The sequence below is a fragment of the Antechinus flavipes genome, chromosome 3 (genome assembly GCF_016432865.1).
Source record: "Antechinus flavipes isolate AdamAnt ecotype Samford, QLD, Australia chromosome 3, AdamAnt_v2, whole genome shotgun sequence".
Classification (NCBI taxonomy): domain Eukaryota; kingdom Metazoa; phylum Chordata; class Mammalia; order Dasyuromorphia; family Dasyuridae; genus Antechinus; species Antechinus flavipes.
This window is the reverse complement of record NC_067400.1, coordinates 452,137,193-452,155,156: the sequence shown is the minus strand read 5'-3', so window position 1 is coordinate 452,155,156 and position 17,964 is coordinate 452,137,193. Positions and strand designations below refer to the sequence as shown.

General features: G+C 33.6%; 1 protein-coding gene across 7 annotated transcripts in view; it reads left to right on the top strand.

The window, feature by feature from the left end:
• FRY (FRY microtubule binding protein) overlaps positions 1 to 17,964 on the top strand; it is a 514,411-nt gene that overhangs the window by 298,841 nt on the left and 197,606 nt on the right. For all 7 annotated transcript variants that reach the window (XM_051986496.1, XM_051986491.1, XM_051986495.1 and 4 more), the window contains one exon: positions 10,693 to 10,746. In XM_051986496.1, coding sequence (XP_051842456.1) covers positions 10,693 to 10,746 — 54 coding nt within the window. The remainder of the gene's footprint in view (positions 1 to 10,692; positions 10,747 to 17,964) is intronic.

Below are 17,964 nucleotides of genomic sequence, written 5' to 3'. Positions count from 1 at the left end.
AGTAGTTATACATTATGTGCAGTATTGATTAGAGTATAGAGACGTCAAGTTAAAAATCAATCATAGTATAAATTGGGTGAAAAGGGATAAGTGACTTACCGAGGATCATACAGCTAGTAAGAATCAGACCTGATTTGAACCCAGATTCTCCTTTCTTGAGGTCTGACACTCTATCCACTGCACCACCTAGCTGCCCCAAGACTATCCTACTTCATAGATTTTCTCTCTTCTAGTCCACATGTGTTTTTCCTGGGAAGTTAAATGTATTTCTACACCAAATTCTTTGTGAGTATATAAACGAATTTGTATATATATGTTAAAACTTCTTTTGCCCAGTTAAGATAAATGAGGCTCATACATATACCACTTCCCTCCTTCTGCTTCCTCCATGATGTAAACTTGTTTCTTTCAACCAGTTGTGAGTAGTAAGTTTCTTTTTTCCTTTTTCCCCCTTTCTTTTTTTCTCTATTACTGTAGTTAAATGAGAACAGATTTACCCCAACATCTTTCATCTTATTTAACTTCCTCTATGACCCTTTTAGATACTAAGGCTCTGTTTAAATGAAATTACATTGCTAGGTTTTTTCTTCACCCTGTGTTTGAAGTTCAGATTTTTAAATTTAGTTCTAGTTTTTTAATCAGGAATGTAGGGTAAATTATTTTTGGTTATAAGCCTTTATCTAATGCCTTTTAGAATCTAAGATCTTCTCATTAATCTAAGATCTTCTCATTTAATAATGGTAGCTGCCAAGTTTTGTGTGATCCTGACTGTGGTTCATTAGTAACTTGACCTCTTTCTTTCTGTTATCTTGTAATATTTTTTCTTTGATAACAAGTGAATTATTTCTGTTTTCAATTTGTCTTCTGATTCTGAGAGATCGGCATAGTTTTCATATGTGATTTTTTAACCTATAGTATCCAGGCCTTATGATTATCTCTCTGTGATTTGTTTTACAAGTCAATTGATCAGTCAACAAACATTTATTACAGCTCAAGAGAGATGAGGATTGGATATACAGATCTAAGGATCATCTGCATAAAGACAACAGTCTGAACCTATATTAGTTAATGAGATTGCCAAATGAGATAGTAATAGATGGAAAAGAAAAGAGGACCCAGGAGTTTGGGGGAATACCTACTGTTAATAAACATAACCTGGATATATATTTAGCAAGAGAGATTGAGGAGAAATTAGATAAATAAAAGGAGAAAATAATGTCACCAAAAAAAAAAAAACCTAGAAAAGAGAGTTATCTATGAGAAAACAATAATTAACAGTATAAGAGAGTTGAGTGTTTGACATTGAGAAAAGGTCACTAAATTTGACAATTAAGAGATCCTTAGTGACTTTGGAGAGAACAATTTCAGTTGACTGATGAAATCAGAAGCCAGTTTGCATAGAATTTAGAAAAGAATTGCAAAGAAAAGAAGTGGAGGTATCAATTGCAGCTAGACTTCTCAAAGAGTCTAGCCATAAAAGAAAGGAGAAATATATGTGTGAAACAATAGTTGCTTGAGATTTTTGTTACTTCTCTTGTATGCAGAAAGATTCTGTGCCTTCTCACCAGTTATTAGTCTTCCTTTCACATCCAGCAGGGCGGAGACAAATTTGCATTGTTGCCTCACAGTGTACCAGCTGCTCATTTTTTTGAAGAATGATGTGACATCTGGCATGTTTTTCTTGATATTTCCTGGTAGACACAAATAGAAGTATTTGTAGATGTTTTAAATATTCACAAATGTTATTTAATGTTACTTGTAGACACCGAATGAGGACAAAAAGAAAGAATAAAAAACTCAAATACTTCTCCCTTTCTTCCAATGAATAACTATTTAACATTAAATTATTGGGTCTAGTTGAAGAAAAGGGATCTCTGAAGGTTATAATATAGTGCTGTAATGCTCTGTGAAATCATCACATTAGACTATGAACTGTTTGTTCAAGCAATATTTTTTTAAATTACCCATCAAAATGCATCAAATCCTCCATTCATTTTTAATACATGAGAATATTCTCATCAGAGGCTTGATATTTTGAAGGCTCAAGAGCTTTTTGACATTTACTTGGATATTTTCATAACTATCCCACTATTAAATTAAAAGGTCTCTTATAAGCTACATGTTAAAAGTTAAAGTCAGTTATACTGTTAGATTTTTTTAAAGGATATGGGCAATTGCTGTTTTTATAGCCATCATTTTAAAAATTTTTGCATAGTATAACTTTCTAATTATACTTAGATGCTTCCAAGAAACTTAAATTAAAGCTTTAATTAATGCCAGCAAGAATGTGTATAGCCTTAGGAAAGGTACTTAGAACTTAATTTCTGCTCTTGAGAAATATAAAAGATGGCACACAGCTTAGTTTCATCTGATTTGGATAGCAGTGATGTTTTAAAATTCTTGATGAAATCATGTTGGTGTGGGTTGGTTAGTTTGGGAAAGTTGTTTTAATACAATTCTGTGTTTTGTTAAAGGATGCCAAAATGTCTTTGTCAGCAAGATTTGTAGCATTCTTTCTTTTTCTCATATATTTTCATAAGAGCAGTGATGTTATCTAATGGCAAGAGCCAAAGAGATACAGAGTTTACAGAAAAAACCAGAGGACTATGTCTATATGGTCCCAAGATCAGCAAAGGTTGGGATCCTCTGTTTAGAGTTGGAAGTAAATCTGGAGACCACCAAATACAACCCCCTTAGTTTATAACTGAGAAAAATGAGGCACAGAGAAATAAGTGACCTGGCCAAAGTCACACAATCTTGTGAAGTCTAGGATTTAGACCCTAGTCTTCCTAACTCCAAATTCAGTGCATTATCAGCAATCACTAAGTTATTCTCTTTTCTATTAGATTTTTGTCAGAATCTTAGGTTGGGAAATAAGTCAAAAATCACAGGAATCTGACAAAAGGCAAATGCTTGATTTTTAAAATACTCATTAAAATACACATTTCTTTCAACATATTCCCTTTTCATGGTTGAATTTTTCATAGTGTGAAGATGACCTTGAGTTCAGACAAATGGAAGGCAAGCTTCCCCTAGTAGGGAAAAAATTTTTAATATGTATGTCTTTCTAATGACCATCTTAGCTAAGGTTAAGAGGCTCATCACCAAAAGACTAGTCTGAGAGGTTGAATTTGGGAATAAGAACATAGTAATTTGTGACAGAGTGGGCAGCGAGGATCAAGGGCCAGGCCTGTAGTCAGAAAGCCTCATCTTCATAATTCAAATCTAGCCTCAGATTCTTACCAGTGTATAGCTCTGGGCAAGTCATTTAAATGTACTTGCCTCAGTTGCCTCATCTGTAAAATGAGCTGGAGAAGGAAATGACAAACCATGCAGTATCTTTGCCAAGAAAAGGGTCAAAGGGAGTCAAAAAGAATCATATATGACTAAAAAATGACTGAACAACAAAAATCCATAAGAGGGGTTTTCCCTTTGGTGATGTCATGGAAACTTAAAATACTAATAATGACAAAATCCCATCAGGCAAATTATTGGCAGAGAAAGCCTGTCACTTTTCATCCTCCGTTTTCATCTGGGTTTGTAGAACATACCATTATCCAATAAATATATAGATATATCTGATTTTTGTGATATAAATTTTTAAACCTCTGCAGAGGCTGTGGGCTGAAAATTCTCTTGTATTTTGCATATTATTACAATTATGAAATCAGAGACAGAAGGGCTTTGTATTATTTGCTCTCTTGACATGAGTGTTGTTTCCTTTAAACCAGCCTCCACTTCAGCATAGATTAAGCGGGTACACCTGTTTCATTTCCTCTATGCCAGATCTTTTGTCAGGCCAGCCACAGAGGCATTCTGTCCAAGGCCAATAGCAGACTAGTATTTAGCAAATCTTTGCTCTTTCTCCCCAAATACAACAAACTTCCCAGTTCCAAGGCCAGCTAGAAACAGCTTATATGACCCTCATTATTTCTTGATATTCTATTTATTCTGGTTAAAAATTGTTTCTGCTCAGAGCTCACTGAAGAAATCTTGTCAATAAAATCGTCTATCCCTGAGATGACATAATAAATAATAAAGGTTTTCTACCTGACTTTTATTTCAAATTAGTGAAGTGTTTTGTTTTGTTTTTTTAACCAAAACAGTGAAACTAGTTGATTTAGTGACACAGGATTTATTAAATACCTATAGTACTGAAGAAGGCAACTATTAAGTAAATACAGGTGAGCAGTTATTTCAAGGATTAAACATGGATAGTAAATCACTGGTATAATTAAATCCTACAGCAAGGCACTAACTAACAATAATTTCTAATAGCTACTATGGCATTCTGTCTTTGCACACAGAATTTTATGACAAGTTTTTTGGGAAAAATTCCAATGAATACAATTCTGCTATGTTGAAATTGAGAAATTCAATGCAGTATTGATATCTGAACCATTTAAAAAATTAGCACTCAAACTTATATTGAAAATTAACCTAACCTCCTTGATATTTCTGCAGGAGTGAAGATGGACAATAAGTATGGAATATAGCATATACAATCAGATTTACTTTATATGTTTGTTAGTTTTTTTCCTTTTCCAAATACTTCTTTATCTTTCTTATGCTATGTTAAAGGGAATGCCTTTCTAGATGAAGCTGGGGTTTTGAAATTTAAGGAGACATAAAAATAAAAGAAATCAAAATTTTCACAAAGAAAATTAGTTTAGATAACATTATATACTTGTATTGAAGATTCTTATCTACATTATTCCATAGAGGGTTTTTTAGACATCTTAATTTGTTAGAAGAATTATATAGGAATTTGATCAAGAAAAGATATAATATATATGACATTGGGAATATGTATGAAATTTTGGTTTTGTTACCATGCGGATACTTAAGTGTATTTGTGATCTCTTGGGAGATGGTGAAGGTACCCTATCCAACTAGCCCTTTATATCATTTCTAATTCTTGTCTTCATTTTTCCATAAATTTTATATAGAGGATCTTCCCAAAGTACTAAATATTGATATGTTAAATACTTAGTAGTTACCAGTGTACTATTAAGATTGTCTATTTTCTCTGTCTTAATTATTGTCACCAGACTAACCCACCTCTTTTTCTGGACATAGACATCCTAAATAACATCTTTTATGATATTTCTTTTATGAGAATCATTGCTAATCATGTTCTGTAGTCCACTCCTGCCTGCTATACAGCCTTCCATTGATCTTGGGGTCACTTAAAATTTGTATATGACAATAACATAAGATTATCATTTTATATTTGTTATATTTATGTATGCATTTCTGAACACAATTGAAAAAGTTGCTTAAATCCTGTTTTATTAATAAAGATCCTCCTCGGTAAATATGATCTACTTGTAATTGCTTTCTCTTTTTAGTCCACTATAAAAACTTATTTGATAAATGATTTATCCATTAAGAACTGATAAAATTTCAAAATGCCCATCTTCCAATTAAGGCATAATTTACATATTATCTGGTTATCTACATCATGGTTGTTACTGTTGTTCTTCATGAATTGTATAGATGAGCATGTAAACAGCTTTTAAAACAAAGCCATAGTGTATGGTGAAATTGTTTTAAAAACAAGGTAGAAATCAATGTCTTTCCTCCTCTCTTTTTAGGGATATTGAACACAAAGAGCTTTTAGAATTTTTGTTTTCTTAAGGGGAAGGTGGGCAGAGATTTGAACTCCCTGAGGTGTGAAAAACACAACTGAGACATGGACTTTTCCTATGAAAATACTGAAAACCTCCTCAGTGTTCAGCAAGAGAAAATAGTTGCATTTATTTGATGGACTCAAACAGCAGTCCTCTTTCATTGGCCAGCAGAGAGGAGATCTCAGAGAAAAGACCACTGTGTAGATGAAGAACTAAATCTGGGCTTCCCACGTAGAAGTCAAGAAGTTTGCCACCTAGTCCTTCCTGATTTGCAGGGGGTTAAGGGAGAAGGGGAGGAATAAGCACAGGGATCAATTTACCACTCCCTTAAAGGAAGATTAAAATTTTCAGAATAGAGTTAGTAAAGGACATTTTACTTTGGTGGTCCATACCATTTTTTAAAAATTAAATATTTCAAATTCATTTTGAAAATAGCAATAAACCTCTGACATATGACACTATGGCATAATGTTTATCTGCTTTTCTAACCTATATCCTCTTGAGTTTGATACCATGATGTGAATTGATGTGATTATTTAGGAAGGCATACACCCAGCATAGTAGTTTAATGTTTGGAAAATGTTTCTTCTCTCTCTGTCTTTCCTTCAAATACTTTCTGTCCCAGTCAAAAGAGTCCACTTTCTCTCTCTTGAACAAGATCCCAGTTCAACATTTCCATAACTTTTCTCATGCTGATCCTTATACTTGAAATGAACTCTATCTCCATCTCCTCCTGCTGATTGGTTCCTTAAATGTTCCTAACTTTTCTCATGCTGATCCTTATACTTGAAATGAACTCTATCTCCATCTCCTCCTGCTGATTGGTTCCTTAAATGTTCCTTTGCCATGTAGGCTGATATCTCAAAATAGAAATTATCTGTCCGTTATCTAATCTCATAACACTTCATGCTCACCAGTTAATTAATTAATTAATTAGCATGGAATCCATTAATCAACAAGTATTTCTTGAGTGCCTATTATGTGTCAGTCCAAGAGGACCTAAGAGAGTACCTTGAAGGACATTGATGACCTACAGGCTGATCTGGATAAAGCCCTAACAAAGAAGACAGGGAAAGAACTATTAGATAGATAGGAGGAGAACCAGGACAGAGAGGTTGGGATGTTTATTCATTTCCATAATCAAAACATATGCTGAAGTCCTCTAGTATGTGGGCAAGGGTTGGGATGGAGAAAAAGACTATCGGTCAAACTCTGAACTCAGTAAGAAAGAAAGGAGTGGGTCCTGGAGGTCAGTGGACAATAGCCATCAGAATCTTGATTGAATAAAAGGATTCAAAGGATTACTGACTTTGTGGCAGAAGGAGGGTCTGCAAATGGCAATGGGAAACAAGCAGTGTTCCAGTTGTCCTGCCATGATGAGTGAGTCTTAGATATGTGAAAGCTCAACCACTGCTGGGAAAAGTAAACTAGGGAAGAAGCTGTGTCCTTAGGAGGAAGTCAGGTTTCAGAGAGTGCAAGATGGAAGGATTAAGAAAGCAAAAAGATTAAGATGAAAGGGAAACAGGTTGTTATTTGTGGAATAGACATTTACAAAGGGCCTAGTGGAAGAGCTGGTTTGTTTTATTTACTCATTGTTTATTACATGCTAGGCTCTCTACTAGGGAAAGACAAAAACAATTCCTTCCCTCAAGGAACTCACATTCTAATGAGAGAAAGAGATAAATGAATCAAAATATTAAAAAATATATATATAGACAAGATGGAAAATAATCTTAGAGGGAATCTCTCTAGCAACTGGGGGGGGAAAAGAAAAATTCTAATAGTTTTTTTTTCATATTTTTATTTTTCATATTTTCATTTGTGTTATATTTTAAATTTACATAATTTTTATATTTTAGTTTATATTATAATTTAAATTTACATTATTTTTCTTCTTCTGAAACATTCCTCCTGAAATACAGCTTCCCTCTATCAAGGCAAATTCTTCTTTCTCTATTTCTTTCTAAAACAGCAATTTAAAGTCCATTCAAACCTTCTTATACTGAATTCTCTCTTGAGCTTTTGACCTAGAATCAATCCATAGAGTCATTCTCTCTCTCTCTCACTCTCTCTTCCCCGCGCTCGCTCTCTCTCTCTCTTTCTCTCTCTCTCTCTCTCTCCTTCCCTCCCTCCCTCCCTCTCCCTTTCTCTCCCTCCTTCCTTCCTTCCCTCCCTCCTTCCCTCTCTTTCTCCTTATTTTTAGCTAGGGAAGCTATCTGGAACCAGAGGAATCCCTAGGCTTGGAAGCCATCTTTATATTCAGACAGCCTGTAGTGATAATCTCCCTCAACTTTTTGTTGTTATTGTTGTTAAGCTTTTCTCAGACACACAGAGAGTGAATGATTCGGAAACTTTTTTTAAGACCAGAATTAATTTGCTGTACAACTAATATGGGCTAATTACAGTTAAGCAGACTTTCACAAGATTCACTTACAAAAGAAAGGCTTAATAGTCAGCCACAAGCTGTTGGTTGGCTCTGGTGTTCCAGTGAAAGAACACCAGGCATTAATAACAAAATCTGTCTGGCATGTTGGGGGCCATTTACACAAAGCAGGAGTACTAAGCATTTTTAGCTTATCGATGGAGACAAAAATGTCAAGTGTTTAACTTGCCAGGGCAGTCGATGACAGGTGACTTCATGTGCCTGACAGCCTTCACAATTCTGGGGATGTCTTTGAACTTGATTGTTTTCAAGTATATTCTTCTGAAAAGAGATATTGGGTGGGCACTGTGCCCTCCTTGAAAACAAAGCTAATGACAGCCTGCTTAAGCAGGTTTTCTGTAGAGCAGTACATTTGTAAAGGGCCTAAAGGGCTAGGAATTGAACCCTGAATTCCTAGTTTATTCTCTAAAATTTCCCTCCTGTCTCCTGTCTTATTTCTTTTGGATTACAGCTTCTTTTCCATGCCTCAATCTATTTTCCAGGTGGCAGTTGGAGGTCAAAGTGATGAGTTTCTTTTTAATGCAGAACCATTTGGGGTTAACAAGTAATTAATAGAAAAATGAGCTATTTCATGAAGCAATGTGGTACAATAGAAAAAAATCAATAGTTCTGTAGTCAGAGATCCTGGATTCATATCTGATATCTGATTGTTATTCCCTTTGCAGTCATGGATAAATCAGTTAACCTTCCTAGGCTTTGGCTTCCTCATCTATAAAATGAGGTGGTCAGATGCTTCCAGCTGTAATCTAATAAACTCAATATTATTTTAAGCAACAGAATTTAGCTCCTGAACTCCACCTTTGTGTATGTTTAACTTATTCAAATGAATAATATGTAGTGGAGAAAGTGAGCAGTGGAATATATTGCCTCCCTGGGAAGTGCTAATGTAGCCACCACCCTCCCATATATTTACAATTATATGTAGGGGTGAACATAAAATATGTTATTACTCAGAATTCCCTCCCAACCAGTAGCAGGCAATAGCTTTTTTGGAGTAGAGAATTTACTCAGTGCAGAGCCAATGTCAACATGGTCACTTCTTCTACCATTAGTGTTGGTCCTCAGCCCTAACCAGACATTCTTGTAGTCTATGGGGAACACAACTCCACATTACAGTTGGGGCACTAAGAGGGTCTGTTGGCCACCTTTTGCCCATTATACCAAGATAGCCCAATAGAATAATTATTTTAAAAGGAATTCAGGATTGTGACTCCATAGCTAGATACCTGAAACCTATAAGGCAGTATTTATTCCATTGGTAAATGAGAGGATTGGGGACATGATGTAAGCCCAGCACCACCCCATCCACTTCCTTGTTTAACATATTTGGATGTAAATAGCTTTTATCTTAGTGTTTTAAATGGTTTCATAAACTACATAAAATTAATGCAAAGCTTTCCATAGAACTTGGCAGACAGAGGCAGTTGTGAAACTTGTGCCTCCCAATGCAATCAATAATTTGGCTACTTTTCTTTATGACTGAATAGTTTTTTCATCCTTCTATATCCCCTCTGGCACCTTCCCTGTGGCCATTTTGTCCCAATGAGTAATATTTGAAAAGAAAATGTTTATTGGCTCCTAACAGAATAGAATTACCTTCTTTATAAATTTATAGACATTTTAAAAATTATTAGATCTGTTACAGAGAAATTTCTGCAAATTTGAAGGGCAAGTAAATAGACTCCTTTGCACATTCCTAAAGAGCAAAGACATCTTCTTGTCTGGCCTATTTTTAGACAAGGCACATATTTTCTAGAAGTTCTCTTTAATCTTTTGGGAGGAAACACAGTATCCTATAGACGAACTACAACAATTCATTCCTTATACCCTGTGTAAGGGAAGGAAATAAGCATTTATATAGTACCTACTATATGTCAGATGTTGCACTTTTTTAACAATTATCTCATTTTATCTTCATAACAACCCTAGGGAAATAGGTGCTATTACTTCATTTGACAGATGAAGAAACTGAGGCAAACAAAAGCAAAGTGCTTCTCCCAGATTCACATAACTAGTATCAAAGGCTAGATTTGAAAAAGAACAACCCTGGGAAGTAGGTACTGTTAGATAGAATTTGAACTCAAATCTTCACGACTACAGGTGATGTGTGTTTCATAATTTGTTTGGGCAAGTAAATCCCAGGCAGACTTAGGTTGGATATAAATACATTTTCCCAAAACAAATTTTAATACAAATGAGAAATTAATTGCTGTGATATCTTCATTCAAAGAGGATTCATGATTTTTTTTGGTAGGGAGACAAAAAATAATTATTGTTACACAGATTTGGAGATACTTTTGATCAGAGCAAGGCCCCCAAGTGTTATTGCATCCAGAAAATGTTTGATATTATTTCCTAACACAGCAGTTGTTATAGAGAGGCCATTTTGTTGTATTTTTAGATCTGGGAGACCTGAAGGTCTGATGTTTGCTTTTAGTCCTTCATTTTTTTTCATCTGTCTCTGTCTCTTTCTTTGTCTTTCTGTCTCTATCTATCTCCGTTCTCTCCCTTCTTTTTCTCTTGCGGTAATTTACATGTGCTCAGCAACAATGCAGACTTTATTATTATAAAATATTATAATTCCTAATCATAACTTTTATCTGTTTTGTTTTTTAGGAAAAGCCATTGACAAAATCTCTTCAGCGAGGAGAAGACCCTCAGTTTGATCAAGTAAGTAGCAATGTATTGTGTATTATTCGTGTGTGTGTGTGTGTGTGTGTGTGTGTGTGTGTGTGTGTATTTGCTGAGGCAATTGGAGTTAAGTGACTTGCCAGGGTCACACAGCTAGGACAAGTTAAGTGTCTGAGGTCAGAATTGAATTCAGGTCCTCCTGACTTCAGGACTGGTGCTCTATCCACTGTAATAACAAGCTACCCCAATATATTTCTTTAAAAAAAAAAAAAAACCTGCCCATTTAGTAATCCTAATAATGGGTTTCTATGAACAGCATTGAAATATGGTATCTAACCAATTTTCTCATTTCCAGAGCAGAAAATCTAGAAAATCTGGAGATATACACAGGTTAGATCCTCAAAGAATTTAAGCCCAAAATCTGTGAATGCCAGAACTAAGAAAGGTTGAAGAACAAATTAAAAGGAAGATAATGAACTTATTTAATGTCTGAATATATGTTAAACTTTTGTATTGTGCAAGAACTGAAGAAGATAAGTAGGCTTATTTTTAAAAAACATTTTTGATCATATCTATTATCAGGTTAACAGAGAAAGTTAATACTTAATACTTTCATGGATCCACAGTTTCATCAGTCTGTGCCCTCTTTCCTCTGATGTCATTCATAGTCCCTCTAAATCCTCTCTAGTTGGAAATGTTTTTAACCATTTTTTGTTTTGTTTTCCCAAAAAAATCTCCATTAAGAAAAAGTCTGGTGTCTCTTGTCTTTTGGGTATTTTAAGGACGATTAGCCACTTAGGTTTTTCATTAATGTTTTCTGTCTTACTTCATAACCAATCTTCCTTCCTTTCTGATCATCACTTGGAACATCTATTATGCTAAAACAGTTGGCTTGGCTTGTATCATATTAACTATATGTTTGTTCAAAAGACAAAATGGATCATAGTTTTTATCTTTCACTAACAAATTAACAAATATAAAAGAAGCACAAAAGAAGAAATTTTGAAAATGAGAGGGAAATAGATAAAATAGAAAATAAATTACAAAAATTACAAACAAAACTAAAAACTTATTCTTAGAAAACACCAGAAAAATTATTAAACTCTGAGCTAACCTGATTTTGTTTCAAATGAACATGGTAAATTCAAAGAAGAAAGAAAATAATCATTAGACTAAATTAGACACGATTATACACTTTCAAACCTGAGAACTTAAAGGAAATAATTATCTGCAAAAATATGAAATAAATCATATTAATCAGATATATCCTAGAGGTCTTAAACATCATAATAAACTCATTTAATATAAAATTACTCACTAAGAAGTTATCAAAAATAAATAAACAAATGCTGGTCTAGGTGAATAGTTAATAGCTAGTCTCCAGATCATCTATCTGTCTCCATTACTAGAATGAATGTCCTCCTTACTTCCACTTCTAAAAATCTCTGGTTTCCTTTAAGGCTGAGACATTATTATCTATATGAAGCTTTTCCTTGTCTCTACAACTCTGACATCTTGACCCTCATAATGAATAACTTCCCCCAAAAATGATCTTGTATCTATTTTATGTATACCTATATATATGAATATGTTGTCTCTTCCAGTTAGAGTAAACAGTTTGACTATTTTACTTTTTTCTTTGTTTTTCTCTTGGCCAGTACAGTGCTTGGCACATAATAGGTGCTTAATAAATTCTTTTCAACTAAATGAGAGAGAAATTAGCAAATTTTAAAATGTTCCATAAATGTTATTGTTTAATATCAGCATGTCAATAGTATCTTAAAATACATTATGAAAACTAATATCTGATATTCAAAAAATAATTGATACTCATAACATATATAAGCATTCAGGCATTACATCTACCAAGAAAAGCAAAAGAAATTTGGATAGGTGGATATAGAACTGAATTTAGAATCAGGAAGAACTATTTGAATCCTGGCTCAGATTCTTACTCTCTGTTCCTAGACTAGTCCAACCTCTTTCAGCATTATTCCCTTATTGGTAAAACAGGGATTAATAATAGCAGCTTCTTCTAAGGATTGTTTTAAAGATCAAAGGAGATAACATGTGTAAATTGCTAAGTAAACTATAAAGAATTATCCAATGTTAGCTATCATTATTTTTGTTATTTGTTATTGATCGGTGATAAATGACAGTTTGTTCATATCAAAATCAGAAATAATTAAAAGACTAAAAACAAGAGAAAAACACATTAAAAAGAACAACTGTAGAAAGCAGATAACCTGGATTCTTATTTTGAAAAATAATAGCAATTCACATTTATTTAGATTTTACTTATAACAACCTTAGGAGAACTATAATTCAAGTATTATTATTCCATTTTGCAGACAAGGGAACTGAGGTTCTAAAAGATTAAGTTCTAAAAGATTAGTATCTAAAAGATTAGATAATAAAATAGGAACTGTTTGGGGTGAGATTTGAGTCCAAATCAGTCTGACTCCTCATCCAGCAATGTGTCAAATCTTAAAAATATTCAAAATCACCAAGTACACACTTTATAAACAAGCCTCTAAGCAGCTGCCAAATAACAGCAGCAGCTAAATATGAAATAACCATATACTCTGCATGATTAGAGAAAAGATAACACATGGCTAGATAAAAGATAACTTGGCCAGAGTAAATAATTTTTATAATGTTGTTTTAGTCTTTTTTGCTTTAATTTTATTTAAATTTTTGCATTGATATAAATTGGTAATATAGGCCTATTGTTCTATTTTTCTGCTTTTTTTCTCACTAGGTTAGGTATTATAACCCCAACAATTTTTGGTCAACTGTTTCTTTTTTAATTATTGAGAATTTATGAAGCATAAATATTAACTGCTTTTAAAATATTTGATAGATTTCACCTATAAATCTTTTTGAACCAGGATTTTTTTAGGGGTTTGGGAGAAAGGGGCAATTCCTTAATGACTTGTTCAATTTCATTTTCTAACTGAGCTATTTGAGATCTCTAGTGTGTTTTATTAATATGATTATTTTGTATTTTTTTAGGTAACATCTACTTTCTTGGAGTTTTAAGTGTATATAATTAGATCTAATGTTATCCTTTTTTGATAGTATTTTATTTTTCTAAATACATGCAAAGATAATTTTTACCATTCATCTTTTCAAAACTTGTGTTCCAAATTTTTCTTCCTCTTCCCCCCCGCCAAGACAGCAAGCAATCTGATATAGATGCAATTCTTTTTAGTATTATTCTAATAATTATTTTTATTTCTTCTCTGTTACAAGTTTACCTTGGGTTTTTGGGGCAAATTTGATTTGCTTTTTTAGAACCACATGATGTTGAGAGTATTATGATTTTTAATATTTCCATTAATAAGACATCATATTGTTCAAACTCAACTCCTACAATACTTTGTTCAGCTCTCTATTTTTCCTTTTGTTTACAATATTGTACAGATCTAAGAAAAGAAAAAACTATCAAAGTGGCTACTTTTATATAGGTGAACAAAATAATGAGAAAATTCATTTCTCTAAAATTCATTTGAAAGTTTAGTATCTCAAGGGAAATAATGAAAAAAGTAGGAGTGAAGGATGAATAAAATTTTGACACCTCAAACAATATTATAATGTGATAATCATCATTAATCTTTGTTATAAGGAGAAGTTTGCTGAATAGGAGAATTGGAAATTTGAAAATGAATATATACACACACATATATATATATATATACACACACACATTGAACTCTAATACAAAATTTCTTAAAGTTTTCCACTCATGACCCCTTTTCCCACAAGAAATTTTTATGCAACCCTGGGTATTTAGGTATATAAAATAGTTATACAAATAAAATATTTACTCATTTACTATTTATTGTGACTTATTAATCATGAAGAAATTTATTTTAAAACAATTCTTTGGTATTTACATAATTTTACCATTTATTAAAGACAAAAGCAAATTTACATACCAATGAAATGAATGTACTTGCTTATTTTTACATAAAGAATTAAATCTTGGAAGAATATTTGATACCTTTTACTATTGTCAAATTTTTCACAACCCACACCTTCAGTTGTGAGACCCTATATGGGATTGCAATCCAAAGTTTAAATAACTTTGCTCTAAAGATTCTTATCACATTTCCTACTTACAGAAGCACAGTTCTGGGGGTATTCCTGAGAAATTGGAGGTAATTTTGTAAGGCAATTGGCTCAAGCCCTTACTGGTTTCACAAACACACACACACACACACACACACACATACACACACACACACACACACACACACACACACACACACACACACACACACCATATCACCCAAGATTACCAATTGAAATGACCAGATTTCAATTAGCCAGCCTTAAGGAGTTGGGATTTTGGCTGGGGCGCTGGTTGGGGGGGAGGGAACGGAAGCAGAGAGAAGAGTTGTTTGTTTTGTCTTGCTTAGTTTTTTTTGTTTTTTTTTTTTAAAGAGGTATTTACTGAAGTGGAAAGAACAGTTGATACAAGACCTCCCCTTCAAAAGTCTGCAATATATTTTCCCACAAGTACATTTAACTTCCAGGATAAAGTGGACTCAAGCTTTGGAAACATATGGCAAAGGGATAATTCATAGTTCCTTGTTGTTAGAAGTCCTTTTCTGCATTTATGGGATGTCACTACATTTCAGTAAATATCTAATCTGTCTGTGGCTCCAAATGCAAACACTGCTGTCAATTTATCTGAAAGTACCAGTGGGGAGATAGATAGTCCCAAATCCTGTGAACCTTTTAAAGCTCCTAAGGCTGAAATTTGTGCTTCTTTTTCACTTGACCCCCATCACACTCCTGTGGTTTCTCTTCAACGGACTGTTAGAAAACTATTCTCTGACCAATTTCTGGCATTTTTTGATCCTATCTAACTTGATGCTTTATGCAGGACCAATAAACTAATTAGATCTCTCAGTCTGTTAGAGCAGAACTCTCTAGAAGGTTTATGTTTAAACATCACCTCATTTTATCTGAAGACATTTAATGATCTTTCACACCTAGTTCAAGTCCAATTAGTGATTACTTGTTTGAGATATGTTCTTACCAATAAATGTATAAGACCTAAAATAAGGATGGAACGATTTTGATAGCACCTTTGATAGCAAGGTGATAGCACCTTGATAGCATCACAAATGTGATGTAAAAACAAAAGATTCCAACACAAGTATTAAGAACAAAAGAATGTATGATAATAGATTGTTCTGATTCCTTTTTTGATAGGATCATTAGACAGGTAAATCCAGGTCTCATTACTCTCTCAGACCCAGGCATCCAAATATTTCTCAGGGTCTAGGCAATAGTGACAAATTCAAATAAAAACAGGATATATGATATATAACGATCCCAGTGAGCACATGGTAACTTAGAAAACCACAAATTAATATTATCTCTGTTTTTTAGCATTTTATTTATTTTGTTAAATAGTTCCCAATTACATATTGCTATCAGCTCAAGGACCCAGTATCTCTGCTGTATAATAACTATATAGCAGGACCTGTTATTAGCATTTTTATTGTTGTTCAGTCATTTCAGTTTTATCCAACTCTTCATGACCTCCTGGGGTTTTCTAGGCAGAGATACTAGAATGGTTTACCATTTCCTTCTCCAGCTCATTTTATAGATGCAGAAACTGAGGCAAACAGTTTTAAATAGGATTAAATGACTTACCCAGTATTACACAGCTAGTAAATGCCTGGGGCCAGATTTGAACTCAGTAAAATATCTTCCTGATTCCAGGATTGGCACACTATCCATTACACCATTCAGCTCTGCTAGTTCCATTTAATTTCTTAATATCAATTAGATTTTAAAATAATATATTTATTTTGAAGATTATAGTAAAAATTAAAGTATAAACATTTCCCTTCCAAAACCTCAGATATACCCTTTCTTATATCACCTCAGTCTCTGGGGGTCATAGACTCTAAATTTAATTCTGTTCTTATTATGATATTAGTCCCACCAAGTGAAAGATATGGTATTGCTGACAGATGAGTGCTCATCTCAGCTTCTGTTGGCTTGGCTTTATAAGGTCACTCCCTAAAGTCACTCTCTGTTCCTCTGAGTAAGGATGCTAATCAACAAAACTCAAAACAAAACTCTCAGATTCCTCAGACACATCTCCTGATTTTAAAAAATTTACGAGGTTGAAAATTCCACTCTCATCAGCTAGAATGAAAAAATAATGAAAAATTAGCAAACACAGAAGATTAGGATAGAGGCCTGTTTCTCATGGCCTGATGACCTTATGAGGGACTTATCTTTGGAATTCTGCTATCAGTGGAATCCAACACTGAACAGAAAAATAATAAGGTGAGAGAGAGGTGGTAGTAACCATCTAAGGGATTTTATCTTTATTGTCAATCAGTAAGCTTCCTATTTACCCTATGGCCATCAGAGTGGAATCAGTTACAGAATGAATGTTCTATGCACACTCCAAAATCTCTTCAAAGTACTTACTTCCTTTACACATAATCATGACTCCAGAAAGTTAGCTTTTCCACGAGGAGAGATGCTATCTCCAAGACACTCTATATGTTTTCCAAAACTGCATTATACAGCAGTATAAAGCCATAAATAAATTTATCTATATTTCAGTGAAACATTTTACATTTTTCATGCAATTTTCATGGATAAAATGGAACAGTATAGGCTCTATAAGTAGCATAATTCTATGGATTTTGAACGACTTAAGTGACCAAAAAGAAGCATTAATGGTTTGACTTCAACTTGGAATAATAACATTATAGAGTTTTCTCATTTTATTTGGAAGGAGATCTCTCCATGTGGGTGGGATTATATAACCTCTGAGCTGCCTTCCAACTCTCAGGTTCCAAGATTTTCTTGGAAAATTATATGATCTCTTAAATCTCTTTCAACACTAAATCCTGTAAAAATCAAGAATAATATGTCATAGAAACTAAGAAGAGATAAAGCATTTGAAGAAATGGGGAGTGGTCAGCTTATGAAATGCTGCAGAAAGAGCAAGGAAAATAAAGACTGAGAAAAGACCACTGAACTTAGCAATGATAAAGTCAGTGGTAGTGGTAAGCCTGGGAAGAATTGTATAAACTGATGCCAAATGGAGAAAGTAGAACAAGAACAATTTGTACAGTGATGGCAAAGCTATAAAAAGAAACAACTTTGAAACACTTAAGGATTCTGAACAATGCAATGACGAATCACCGTTTCAGAGAACCCATGATGAAGCATATTACCCACCTCTGGACACTCAGTCAATAAGCTTTTATT